The 13,522-nt window shown below is 41.6% G+C and overlaps 1 protein-coding gene across 9 annotated transcripts in view; it reads left to right on the top strand.

The window, feature by feature from the left end:
- CCDC148 (coiled-coil domain containing 148) overlaps window positions 1-13,522 on the top strand; it is a 52,299-nt gene that overhangs the window by 13,127 nt on the left and 25,650 nt on the right. For all 9 annotated transcript variants that reach the window (XM_050339668.1, XM_050339667.1, XM_050339665.1 and 6 more), the window contains 7 exons: window positions 1,637-1,717; window positions 3,357-3,478; window positions 6,258-6,361; window positions 7,457-7,539; window positions 7,703-7,887; window positions 8,140-8,235; window positions 8,320-8,501. In XM_050339668.1, coding sequence (XP_050195625.1) covers window positions 1,663-1,717; window positions 3,357-3,478; window positions 6,258-6,361; window positions 7,457-7,539; window positions 7,703-7,887; window positions 8,140-8,235; window positions 8,320-8,501 — 827 coding nt within the window. In that variant the 5' untranslated portion in view covers window positions 1,637-1,662. The remainder of the gene's footprint in view (window positions 1-1,636; window positions 1,718-3,356; window positions 3,479-6,257; window positions 6,362-7,456; window positions 7,540-7,702; window positions 7,888-8,139; window positions 8,236-8,319; window positions 8,502-13,522) is intronic.

The following is a 13,522-nucleotide window of genomic DNA, read 5'->3' as shown; positions in this document are numbered from 1 at the left end:
TTATTTGCAGGTGACATCAGATGGTAAAATATACATTAGTGTTTCAAGAGGAAAGTGAACTCCCTCATGTATTTGCTTGATTTGTGGTTTTTAATTTCAGTATTTGTGACCAGATGATGACATTCAGTGTAGCTTCTGATCTATTGATCCTGTCAAATACTCTCAGCCCAGATCTGCAGAGGCCCCTGTATTAATGAACAGCCACTCTTGGGTGAGGACAGGTGATGTTTAGCCTGCAAGGGACAGTCTCATGGCCTGGCTAAAGAGCACTGGAGACTGTGCATGATGCTCTGGGAAATGTCACACTTTAGCCGTGAGCAGTCACTGTTTTGCCCTTGGTTTGGTCCAGGAGTATTGCCTGTGCAAAGCCTGCTGCTCATGCATTTCCTTGGCCTTGTCACCTCCCAGTTCCCTGGACAGGACGATCCTCACGCTGAGCTGCAGCAGCAGGGGTGGCTGTAATTTCAGCTGCATTTGCCATGTCTGTGCACTAAGTGTGGACACTCATTCCTGGAACTGTGGGCTATCTAAGCTGGATTTTCACACTGTATTTCTTTGATGATTCTGCCCTACAGAGTGTCAAACAGCTCACAGGAAACTACAGTGTTGACTGTCTTTGTTTGCACTCTCACATTTTTATTTGACTGGCATTAGTGGCTCTCTGTCAGAGTAGTTCCCTTTCCATTGCTTCTACTGCTCTTCCTTCCCACCGTGTTGCATTGTGCCACCCTTGAAATTTGTAGGGATAAACTGGTTCAACTCACTAGAACAGTGAGGAAATAACTCAGCAATACACCAGTGAACAGACTTTGCTGCTCTACTCTTTACTGTGTTGCTGCTTGCCTTCACAAAAGTCAGAGGTATGACAAAGAGGAGGAATCTTGTGTGTAGGAAATTTTGGCTTAGTAGAGCTGGTTTTGAGGGAGGTTTGTGGGGAGCCTGGCTGGACATGACCTTCCCCTTCTGGTGTGACTCAGCCATGGGTTCAGTTTGGCTGAAACACCTCCATTGGATCTGTTGCTTTTATTTGTATGCCAGACCCGAGGTGGCAACCATGTATGCTTAATTATGGTGAAAGCAAGGGAGTTGAGACTTCAAAGGTCTTTTTACAGCGTTGTGTAACTTATTTTATCTTAAATGTCACGTTAATTTCACAATGATGTGGGTACTGGATGCAGCTGCTCCCCCAGAGCCGAGTGACTGCTGCTGAAAGAGCTGACTGGGTTTCACAGGTGTTAGTGCAGAGACTCCTAAAAGGATCAAGACACAGTCTCTAAATGCAAGAAAAGAGTGATCTTTTCAGGCTTAATTTCTCCGAAGCAAAGAACACCTCAAAAACTGATCTAATGTTTGGGTCAAAGGACTCATTATATTTTGAAAAGCATAAAGCAAAGACCAGATATCTATGTGAGCATTACAGATTTCAGAGGAAATAATATTTTGTTTTCTTAGCTGCTAAACTGTACGAGGCATGTGAAATCCCTCTTAAAATGAGAGATGGACTTGAGGAATTTTTGTCTAATTATATTTTTAGTGAGATGTACCTCCTTCAGAAAATAATAGATATTTTTGAATGTGTTTTTAGATTGCATCCACAATGTTAGTGTTCTCAAAACATCCGATTGTTTCTCAACAGATATAAAAAACACCTAAAAAATAAAAATGGGTGAACTGGACCATGGAACATTGTTTTCAACTCCTAGGATTAGTGATGGAGGTATGTATGTTCCAGTTGGTCTTATCAACTGCTTATAAAATACTCTGTGCAACCAATAGCTGCATAGAGAAGGTGCTAGAGCTCTCCAATCATGGTTTGGGTTGGGAGGGACCCTAAAACTCATCCAGTGCCACCCCCTGCCATGGGCAGGGACACCTTCCACCAACCCAGGGTGCTCCAAGCCCCGTCCAACCTGGCCTTGGACACTTCCAGGGATCCAGGGGCAGCCACAGCTTCTCTGGGCAACCTGTGCCAGGGCCTGCCCACCCTCCCAGGGAAGAATTTCTTCCTCGATTCCTGTCTGGATCTGACCTCTTTTCATGTTAAAACTGTTGCCCCTCGTGCTATCGTTTACAGGCCCTGGTAAAGAGCTCTTCTCTGTTTTCCTTATAAGCCCCCTTTAAATATTGAGAGGCTGCAATAAAGCCTTCCTGGAGCCTTCTCCACTGAGCATCCCCACCTCTCACAGCCTATCTCCACGTGAGAGATGTTTCAGCTTTTCAGAGCGTTTGGGTCTGAAACTTTTAGCTCTTTGAATGTGGAATGACTTTCTGTGAGTTCTGCTGAACGGTGTTGCAAGCAACCTTAGAAAGAAGGAAAAAAAATCTTCACATAGAAAAACCCACAAAGGGGGCTTAAAAAAGCTGCCTAAAAGCCTAAAAACTGGGAGAAAGGAGATTATTCATGCTAAGCTCCCAGGGTAAAAAGGAAGAATTTAGTGGATCAAACTACTGAATGCTTTTTGTTTAAGGTATATAGAGAAAAAAGAAATGTTCTTAATGCAAGATCAGAGCTATAACCTGCTTAGCATAACACTGCCCTGGTGGAATAATTGGTGTGACGAGAAGATCAGTGGTGAGAAGATGAGGACTGGCGAGCAGGAGGCAAGGAGGGAGCCTTCCCTTCCCTCCTCTGTGCAGGGCGTGTGCCCTCTCCCTGTGCCCGGGGATTGCCTGCACAACTCTGGGTGATGATGATGATGAGGGGAAGAAGCCGCAGTCCTGTTCTGAATGGCAGCCTGGCACAGTCCCATGAGCCAGGAAATCCATCCAGGAATACTGGGCAGCTCTGTCTGGGGCTACCTCAGAGGTTCTCTCTGGCCTGTTGACAAATTCCATTCAGGCAGGATTTGCAGTCCTGATTTTCTGCGTTTGTTCTGATACAACTGTTGGTCTGCATGGCTGGAGGTGCACTGGGAAATGGAACTGCAACTCATTCCTGTTGCATGGGTTTGGTAGTTTTGGTATCTCTTAGAAAAAAATCCCTCCTGTTGTTTAATCTGTAGGTTACAGTAAACATTGAGGAGGTTTTCTGCTTGGTGCAAGAAGAATGTATATATTGAAATTTAGGTATTTCTGTATTAGAAGTTACTAAATTTCCAGTAAAGGCAGTTTAAAGTGAATTCATAATGAAATTCACAGGTAAACAGTGATTTTAAAACTTTTTGTAAACAGACAACTGGTTAATGTTTCTTATATAACTCTCATTCTCCAACTAACAGTCTCTGTTATGGAAAATTCCAGTGTTTAAAATGTACTGGTTCTAATTTCTATCTATAATGCTTTCATTTTATGACTCACACTTAAATCATTTATCCAGAATTTGAAATGACCTTATGTGTTTTATGTGACAATCCTAGAAAATCCAGTGATTCCTGCAAGAAATGCTCTTTGCAGCCAGAAGTACAAACCTGTTGACTACAAACATCTGTATGAACTTGCTGCAGAGGCAAAAATGGCCTCTGAAAAGACTCAGTTAAAGGTAGGATTTATGTATGACTTGTAATGTGAATGCTTTTGAAGCTCAGTGATCATATTTCTTCTCCCAGCCCCAAGGGATCTGAGAATGAATAGGGATAACAAATTGGTTCAGCCAAAGGGGGTCAAATAGGAGAGTTTATCCCAGTGTTACTGTGGTTTGGATGTGTTAGTGTCAATGTGTGGACTTTCTTTGAATCAGAGATGCAAAATATGTGTGGATTCTGCTTCCCCAAAAAAACAGGAAAAGTTTGTATTTGAGTGCTTTGTGGAAACTCATCCAAACTTAGTACATAAAATGGGAGGCAATGAAGAATTTACAGGAACAAATGGGGAGGTTGACCCAGACAGTAAGCCAAACAAAAACATATGAAGCAAGGATTTCAAATAGTTAAGCTGAGGTAGATCCTTAAAAAAAGTTAAAAGCATTTAATAGCCATAAAACGTAAATGTAGAGCTCGACAGAGAGGTATAAATAGGTGCAGTAGTGCTTGTGTGGTAGAGACCACAGGAATCTGTTCAATAGTAGAGAAGGGTGACAGTGAATGAGAGAAAAAATGCATATTTATATACTTCCTTCAGTACAGGAGCATTGCTTCCTGTAATGCATGGAGGGATCATGTACCAAAGGTCCTGGCAGATATTTCTTCACAGATTGGCAACACGAAATTTTACTGAATTCATCCAAACTTTATTTTTTCATCTTTCTTTTGTGTTTTCACCTTTTCCAGTGTTTTCCAACTGAGTTGGTATTAAAATATATATATTCTGAAAGCTCCACAGAGAATAGTATGTGTTCCCAGCTACTACTTTTTGTTGCTGATTCAAGCTATCCACATTTAGAAGAGCTGGGTTACTCCTCCTTTGAGACAGAACCAAAGAAACAAATGGTAAATCCATTGTTAACTGTTAAAGAAAAAAAAAGCACACACAGGAAAAGAGGGTAATATTGCAGCAGTTACACATAAATACATAAATGGCATTACTGTTGCTATAAAATAATTTCAAGAGCATGTTTAAAGATAGAGTTTTGTTTCACCTTAGTTTTAGAACAATTTGAAGATGTATGTATTTTCAGATTGCTTTAAATAAAGTGTTCTGTTTGCTGAGGTCTAGTTTTAGTCACCTAATGGTAACCAAGAGGGAGCTGTAAGTAACTTTTTAAAGATGAAAATATGTAAGCAATAAAAATAAGGAGCCATTCTCCTTGATTTAAAAGCACTGTAACATGCTGGTTGAAAGCATGGCGTGGTTGTGTTCCAACTCTCTTCCAGTACAGCCACACATGCAGGTTGCTCTGAACACCTTGTTTCTCAGCCACAGTCACACGAAGTCTCCATGGCCCCCTTTGCATCTTCCTATCCCAATAACAGCCCATAACCAAGTTTGCTGCCAAGCACAGTGGATCAGCCACATTCCAGCTGCTCTTCCTTTCCAGACTATCCAGAAACCAGGTATATTCAACCAGGTGTGCAGAACTCAGGCCCACCTGAGATGTGGAAATGTTTCTGGTTTCACAAGTGGGATTTTAGCTTTGGTGGTGGTGACTGAGGGGCTGTGACTGGAGAATCACCGGGCTCCTCCTTGCCTGTCTGTGAGTGCTGCAGTGACCAATCCTGCAGCTTTCCCTGCTGGTGTCCCTGAGCCAGCCAGGGCAGGGGCAGGAACATGCTGGGATGTGTCTGTGTGTGTGTCCTCAGTGCTCTCTGCCTGTGAGCACAGAGGGCCCATGGGTGGCTTTGTGCAGCTTACCCTGGCCAGGACAGTTGCAGGTTGATTCCACCTGAGACAAGTGAAAACCCAGAATTTTTGACTCAGAACATCATTCCTTTGCTGAACTAGATGTGGAGTGAGATCTTTATTCCCTGTTCCCTGTTATGAACCAGGACAAGACTTTCCCATGGTTTTTTCTTGTCTTGCTACCATTCTGCCAGAGAATAATGCATCTGCAGGAAGGAGGTTCTGGGGAGGGGAAAAGGGACCTGTGTGTGAGTTGTGGGAGCTGCTGGAGTCAGAAGTTGGCTGGGCCAGGGATGGACAGGTGTTCTGGAGGAAGGGCATGGCAAGGCAGCATAAAGGGAAGGAGCAGGAAAGGAGCTCTGTCCTCTGTATGCACTGAGAGGCAGAGACAGTCACGATGGCAGGAGGGGGACAGGAAATGTCTCAGGGATATCTGGCAGCCACAGGCTTTGATCCCTTTTTCTTCATTGTTGGCTGGCCAGAGTTATGTGGCTGCCACTTCAGCAGCCTCCCCCTGGCACCTTTTGCTCTGGCTTAAGCAGTAACTCCATCTGTCTCAGAAGCAGGTGTTCCTATTTCATCTGGAGTGTGAAGCAATGTTTTTGTGAAGCCCTCAAACAATTTCAGAGCCTCTTTAATTGGATAGATTTTGCAAAAATACTTTTTTAGTCATACATTTTTGAAATTCTTTTTCTTGAGGAACAGACTTTCACTCTTTCATCTTCCCACCTGTAAGAATTTTTCTTTCTCCTACTCATCTTTTCCCCGCTTCACCCCTTAAAATAGGGATGGAAAAGGGAAGAAGAAAATGGACTGCATTTTTTTCATTTTCCCCTCTCATTTAATTGTGACTTGACATGGAATAAACCTTCTTTTCCTCATGAAAATTGGTTACACCTGAACACATTTTTCTTCAGAAAAAAGTTTTTAGGAAAAAAGTTCTGAAAAAAGGTTCATCATTCTGTCCTTAAAATTTTCAATATGAGGGTGTTTGATAAAGCTATTGAACAGATTCAAAATGCAAGCTTTAATTTTCTCTGCAGATTAAAAAAACAGAGCAAGTTTCAAAAATTAACAAAGAGCAAATGCTACTGAAACAGCACCAGCAGGTGTGGTGGCAAGAGCATAAGAGGCTGAGCCAGAGCAGGTAAGAGCTGAGGAGCCTTTAGGAGTCCTTGCTGAAGGAAGACACCAGCAGACAAGAGTTTCTGTATGGAAAGGTTTCAGTTTTGATTCTCTTGGAGTCTGTGTCTGGGTGTGTGTCTGGAGCTCACACTTAGAACAGGGACACTGATGCTGCTCCTGTCTATTGACACTGCTATAGATACTGATATATAGATACACTGCTATAGATACTGATATATAGATACACTGCTGTAGATACTGATATATAGATACACTGCTATAGATACACTGCTGTAGATACTGATATATAGATACACTGCTGTAGATACTGATATATAGATACACTGCTGTAGATACTGATATATAGATACACTGCTGTAGATACTGATATATAGATACACTGCTATAGATACTGATATATAGATACACTGCTGTGGATACTGATATATAGATACACTGCTATGGATACTGATATATAGATACACTGCTGTAGATACTGATATATAGATACACTGCTATGGATACTGATATATAGATACACTGCTATAGATACACTGCTATAGATACACTGCTATAGATACACTGCTATAGATACACTGCTGTAGATACTGATATATAGATACACTGCTATAGATCCTGATATATAGATACACTGCTATAGATCCTGATATATAGATACACTGCTGTAGATACTGATATATAGATACACTGCTATAGATACTGCTATATAGATACACTGCTGTAGATACTGATATATAGATACACTGCTGTAGATACTGATATATAGATACACTGCTATAGATACTGATATATAGATACACTCTAGGATACTGATATATAGATACACTGCTATGGATACTGATATATACATACACTGCTGTAGATACTGATATATAGATACACTGATGCTACTCCTGTCTAGTGCCTGTTCCTGTACAGACACAGATCAACAGCAACCTTTGGGGCTTCCTTGCCACCTTCATGTCCACATCCTGCACTTCCTACTGTCCCAGGCGAGGGATCACCTTTTTAGTTAATTATTTGAGGCGTAGCATTCTCACAAACAAAACGAATAAGAAATTAAAGCTTCTGTAAAATCCATGTTCATACCTTTCAGGCAAAAAGCAGAAGAAGAAATAACGACTTTTCTTGATGAAGAAAGCCATAAACACAACTTCTTCTTGGATTTGAGGGACTTGGGTAAGAATTTTTATGAATTTCTTCATTATTATTTTAAAGTCAAAATGATCTTGATTGTTTGTTTGAGTTTTTAAACCCCTGTCTTGATAGGTTTAGATTTGGAGAGCTCAGTGCTGTGTAATATTTTGTGTGTTTGAGAAAGCTTTGTTTCGTTTGGATACAGAGCAGGAGTTGTCCAGGGAGCGGGACACTCACCAAACAAACACTGTAGTTCCTGTCTGGCAGCTAAAGGAGGATTTGAAACTCAAGCTGGCAGAAATGCAACGTTTTTGTGAAGCCTCTCAGCGTTGCCTCTCAGAAGAATCTTGTCAGAAACCTGAGATCGATTCATTTGAGATGTTACAGCAGGTTGGTGTTTTAACTTTATTTTTACAATTTATTATCACCATATTTTTAGCACTTACATTTATTTTTATTAAACTTTGAGACTAACTGACATGTAGAGTATCCTGTAACCTCTCTACTTGCCATGGTACAGATCTCTGCTCACTCAAATCTGTGCAAGTGTAGCAGTGTAGGGCTGGCAATCTGACTTTCTAAGTGAAAGCTTTCATATTGTAACAAGATGAAGAAGTAACCGTAACATGTTTCACAAAATAGATCAAATTTGTGAAGAACCAGCAGAAGGCAGTTTTGGAAGGTCTTACCCTTGAAAGTCTGGCTTTGGAGAGAGAGCTTGAAGACTACAAAGCAAATGTAAGTTTTTCTTTATAGGTTCAATTTCTTGAGAGAGAAAATATGATGCAGAGCAGTGTTCTGAGAAGCATTTCCTCATTGCAGGCATTAATGGGCTCTTCTGAGGAGAAAAATGGACTTTTTCATGGGGTTCCTGCCGAGCTGCTGTCTCTGGAATGCCCTTACCCTGACCTGAAGACCTTGGTGATCCAGGAGTACCAAGAGCTTGCCAGAGGCTACTGGGCGAGGCTTCAGGAGCTCGACCAGCAGTTGGAAGCTTTGTCCGGGTAAGGATAATTTTCTACATGACTTTTCTTGGGGATAAAAGTGCCTATAACATCCTTTATAATCTGTTGGTCCTGCAGTTGGCTTTGGCATTCGAGCTGGTGCTGTTTGGTGCAGGGCAGTGGAGGCTCTACCCAGCTCTGGGGCTGGACAATTGGGAAGTGTTTACACAGCTGAGGGTGGAGCCAGTCCTTGCAAAAGCTCTCTGCTGAAATAATAAGCAACATATTTGGTGGGATAAGGAACCAGCAATCTGGTGTGTATCAAATGTCCTCTTCACATGCTCTTGCAGGAATACAAGTTACTCTTTTTGCATGGTAATTACTATCAAATTTATGATAGAAAATACAGGCTTTCTGAGACACGTTCAGAACGTTTTTCATCTATAAAGCAGATAAAAAGGTCCAGTCTTCTCACAATTTTAGGATCACTGCAGTAATTGTCATCACAAAGAAATGTAAAAAATGTATATAGCTCTGATTCAGATTAACTGAAGGAAGGAGAGATTTTTCTGTAAATGAAACACTTAATAGAAAGAACATTATTCATAATGATCTAGAAATGTAACAAACCTAAACATTAGTAGTATAAAGCTTAGTCTTTTTGCTGAGACTGTCTAGAGTCCAGGAGAAATACTGAGATGCAGATATTGGACGGGCTTTGCCTTCTTTTTGCCATCTCCTGATATTCCTCTGGCTTAGAATGGCTTTGGGTTTAAAGACTGAGAAGGGGGAGATCAATGGAATGGTTGGAAGCCTGGGCAGAAGAAAGTGCAGAGAGCAGCAGGGTCCCTTGGTTTCTTTGGTAAAACAGTGGCACACTGCTTCCCAATCTCTCTGTTGTCTGTATTCACCTCCAGCACAGCACTTGGATCTTCTGTCTCTGCTGCTGAGATCGTTGGGTGTGCTGGAGCAGGTTAAAGGTGTTGGGGGACACAGAAAGTAATGTTAGGATCTGCTTACTTTTTGTACAAATTGTACAGACATTCTGTAGGTTCTTCTTCCGTTACCTGAAACCTGTATATTATTACTGTAGCATCCTAGCTGTTATAACATGATGCTTATTAAAAATTGCTTGGATTTATCCCATATTTATAACGTTTATTAAACAGCAAGTGGCAAATTTACAGCAGTTGCTTTGCTGCTGTCTCTGATATTTTGTTACAGATGTTTTAACAACCTCAGTGAGAACCCATGACAAATGTTAAATCATTAAATATGTGCAAAGTCTTTCTAGTGGTTTTAATTAAAATTGTGTTAAAGTTTATGATCAACATAATTTTAGTGAGAATTCATAAATTTAAATCCTGGACCCACATAGCATGTGTGCTACTGAATAAGAAACATCAATGTAGACAACAGAATCTCTGAAAATGGTTGAAAAATCTACAGTGGTATTTTCATAGGCCAGGTGTGAATTCAGGGCTAGAGCTAGGTGATTTTGCACTGATAATTCAAGACTATCAAGACTTAAAGATAAAATGCCATATTTTCAAGGGAAATAAATGCAGTTGTAGCATGAACATGAGCAGTGGTGCTCTGAAGGAATGAAGCTGTGATCTCTAGAAGGGAAAAGCAAAGGGGATGGAGCTGGAAGAAATGCTGGAGGTAGGGGCAGCAGTTTGCTGAGGGGACTGTAAGGTGATACTGGGGGGCAAGAGACCCACTTTAGGTTAGCATGTGCCAGAGCTGAGAGCTGGGAATTTAGGGAATCATGAATGAACCCCCAGCAATTATCTCAGACAACTTATTTAAAACTAGGTCTTGGGTTTTTTGGAGGCCAGAAGGCAAACAAAATCTTTAATGTATTGTTAATTTATGTTTCTATGATTTTATTCACAGCAACATTAAAAATGTGTTTTCAGTGTAAAAAAAAGCAAGACTTTGTTCTGGTAGCATTGCTTACTTCCAATAATAGCTGGGTTTATAAAAGACACAACACTCTTTGTCACTTCTTACGTTTATATTGGTTAATTTGCATGGGAATATTCTATGAGTTTGCAAAGATGCAGCCTTGTGATTGAAGTATTCTATAATTCATCAGGCAGCCTGTGATCCAAGTGGCACAGAAAATGCTGTCAGAAATTGGAGTGACAGGTCCTTGACCTTGGTGTGTATCCCCTGTGCTCTACTGATTAATACAGCCTTAATGAAGCCTTTGCAGTTATTGTCATTGCTCTGTACCCACAGAGACCAAACACCCTCCTGCAAGACACTTCTTCCGTCGTTTTGGTGATTTGAGAAGTTGCTCAGCAGCACAACTTGACTCTGTGATAATGTGGTAACCTGGTCACTTCAGCTGGGGATTGCTGCTCTGTCCTCCTTCTTTCATCATGTGCATGAATGTACAGTGAAGAAACCCTCAGCTGATACTGCTCTGGCATTGCACATCCCATTTTTTCACTGTTCAGACTGTCTGGAACAGAGAATTTGGAAAATGCACATAGTCTGAATTTTCTTTTTTGGACATTCTAAGATAATGTTCTTATCTATTCTGTGTGCTTTTCAGTCCCACTAGAGTGTCCATTGCAATACTCATTGCTTTCAGAAATGGAACAAAAATTTGGGATTTTTTTCAAGCCTGATATAGGATTACAATATTTTATAATCTAATTTCATTCCTTTTACTACTGCTAAACCACAAGTTTTTGTGTTTGGGAAATTCCCAGGTCCCCAAATTGTGGACTTGGAACTGATATGTGTGTTATAGCTGCTGATTCTCTAAGCACTATTATATTTTTGCCACGATTTCCAAGGAAGTCTGAATTATTAAAATCACTGAAGGATGAATGGAGTATTGCAGACTCAGCAGTGCATCCTCGGCAGCATCTTTTCAAATGAGTGGGAGAGGAGGGCCAAGACAACGTAGTCCTCTTTCCAGGCCTGTTCCCGGGATGTCTCTGCTACAACAATCAGCAGTGACATAATTAATACAGGGGGTTGACATCTCCCTCGGTGGCATTGTGGCAGCCCGTGTGTCTGCAGAGCCGACACGACAGCGGTGCCAGCACACGCTACTGCTGCAAGGGATCTGTGGGGATTACAGGGGAGAGGGGAGCTTCCCCTCGGAGCTGTTTGTATTCTCTAGGCCATGTAAAGCCAGGGATTAACGCTGGCTAAATCTGTTTCAAAGGAAGCAGCTGCCTCCGGGCTGTTGCATAGAAGACAATTGCTGTGTTTCAGCTCCGGAACAAACCCAAGCCTGTGCTGTGCTCTGGTACAATGCTGCACACACGGAAAGCCAGCGCTGCCTTTAAAATTTGGGTCATGCTTTCAGCCTGGCAAATGTTTGTCTATGTCTTGACACTGTAGAAACCTGATATTACCTTAACTGTTCATGTCAAATGCGCTGGAGTTTTCAGGTGTGTTGTAGGTGAGCTGTTCCTTTGGAATTTCACGGAGGTGTTGCCAAGGTGCCATCTCCGCAGGACGCGTTGAAATTCCCTGCGCGTTTAGTGCTGTGAATGCGCTGGGCTGGGTCAGGCTGATTATTTTTTTTTTTTTTTGGTGCTATTTGTCTATGAGCAGCTGACAAAATCTCAGCACAGCTGACAAATTTTGGCACAGCTGACAAACCAAGGCATTGGCAGTCAGTTGGTCCCTACTTACAATAAACTACTTGTAGCTGTATCTCCAGCTGATTGCTCCCCAGAGGATCTTCCACAAGCCTTAATTTCTCCCCCTTGTTTGGAGAAGTGCAGAGATTCATCCTTAGCTGGCCATTAGAGGAATATAAGTCGGGGAGAACTGGAGAGATGAGTGAGATGGAAGAGGCAGGAACTGATGCAGCGACTGGTGCCTCTGCCCCTGTGTGGTGTAATTTCCCTGACCAACATGTATCTTACTCTGCCTTACTCACCTGTAGGCAGAAGACCTCTATTTGTTCATCAACCTGTGTGGGCAGGAATATCTAAGGTAGAAGGTTACAAGAGAGAATCTCAGCTCTTAGAACTGTCTCATTTCTGCACTAAAGTGATATGTTCAGATGTCAGCATACTGAGGTGTGTCAGGACTCATAGAGGAGGATTACTGATTTCTTTCAGAAATTACAAGAGGTAATTGAAAATCCAACAGGTAAACTAGGAAACACTCTCTTAGAATGGCTGGTAGTCCCTCTGAGTGAAGGCTGCCAGAGTTATATGTTGATTCTTCTAATACACAAATGAACGGAATGTTGGGGCTGGAAAGACAAGGATTATAGGTGTTATCTTACAAAATATTTTTGTACTTAGTTCATATCAGTAGGAGCAATTGCAGTGCAAGAGATTTAAATCATAGCAAAGAATAATTAATTTGCTCATTAAAGTTATTCTTCAGAAATCCTATGCCTCAGAATATCAAATTATAACACACAGATTCTAAAATTAATAAATTATCTGATTTCATAGAAAAGCTCCCTCTAAAGAAGAGGGAGGAGTTTAAAACATTAATTTCTGAGGATCAGGTGTAAGACATTTCTCTTAGAGGCAGTAAATGCTGCAGAAACCGCACCTCCTTCCAATGCCACCTCTGTGAGCGAGCTCAGGGGCTGTCCCTGCTGCTCCTTGCCTGCAGAGTGGAGGTTATGGGGTGTTACAGCACCGTTCCCTCTTGGAAGGATTCCTTAGGCCCATTTCCCTTCTGGGGTACTATTTCTACTCTAGGCTTAGGGTATGAAACCACCCAGCTCAGACATCTGTATTCATTGTCTGTCTGGGAAATGCAGCAGGCACTTACAAAGAAACACTTTCATTGCTGTTCTGCTTTGGCTGGTGTCATTGACTGGTTACCTTGTCTCCAGCCTTTGCTTGGTTCTTGCCAGTCACTGCAGATAAACTTTCTACTGGAGCTGCATCTTTGCTCTCCCATTTCAAGCCTGCCTCCAGTTCTTTTCAAGAGGGCTGGGCTTAACAGCAAACTCCTGGGTCCTAGACATTGATTGTGGGATATTTGACATAGTTTATAAGAGAAAGTTTTCGCTTACTTTCCTGTCTCATGTAAGCTTGTCACCAAACTTGACAGAAATACTTTGTGGTTCAGGTGAA

Source organism: Myiozetetes cayanensis, unplaced genomic scaffold, assembly GCF_022539395.1.
Source record: "Myiozetetes cayanensis isolate MyiCay16 unplaced genomic scaffold, myiCay2020 scf9, whole genome shotgun sequence".
Classification (NCBI taxonomy): domain Eukaryota; kingdom Metazoa; phylum Chordata; class Aves; order Passeriformes; family Tyrannidae; genus Myiozetetes; species Myiozetetes cayanensis.
This window is presented reverse-complemented; position numbering and strand designations above follow the sequence as displayed.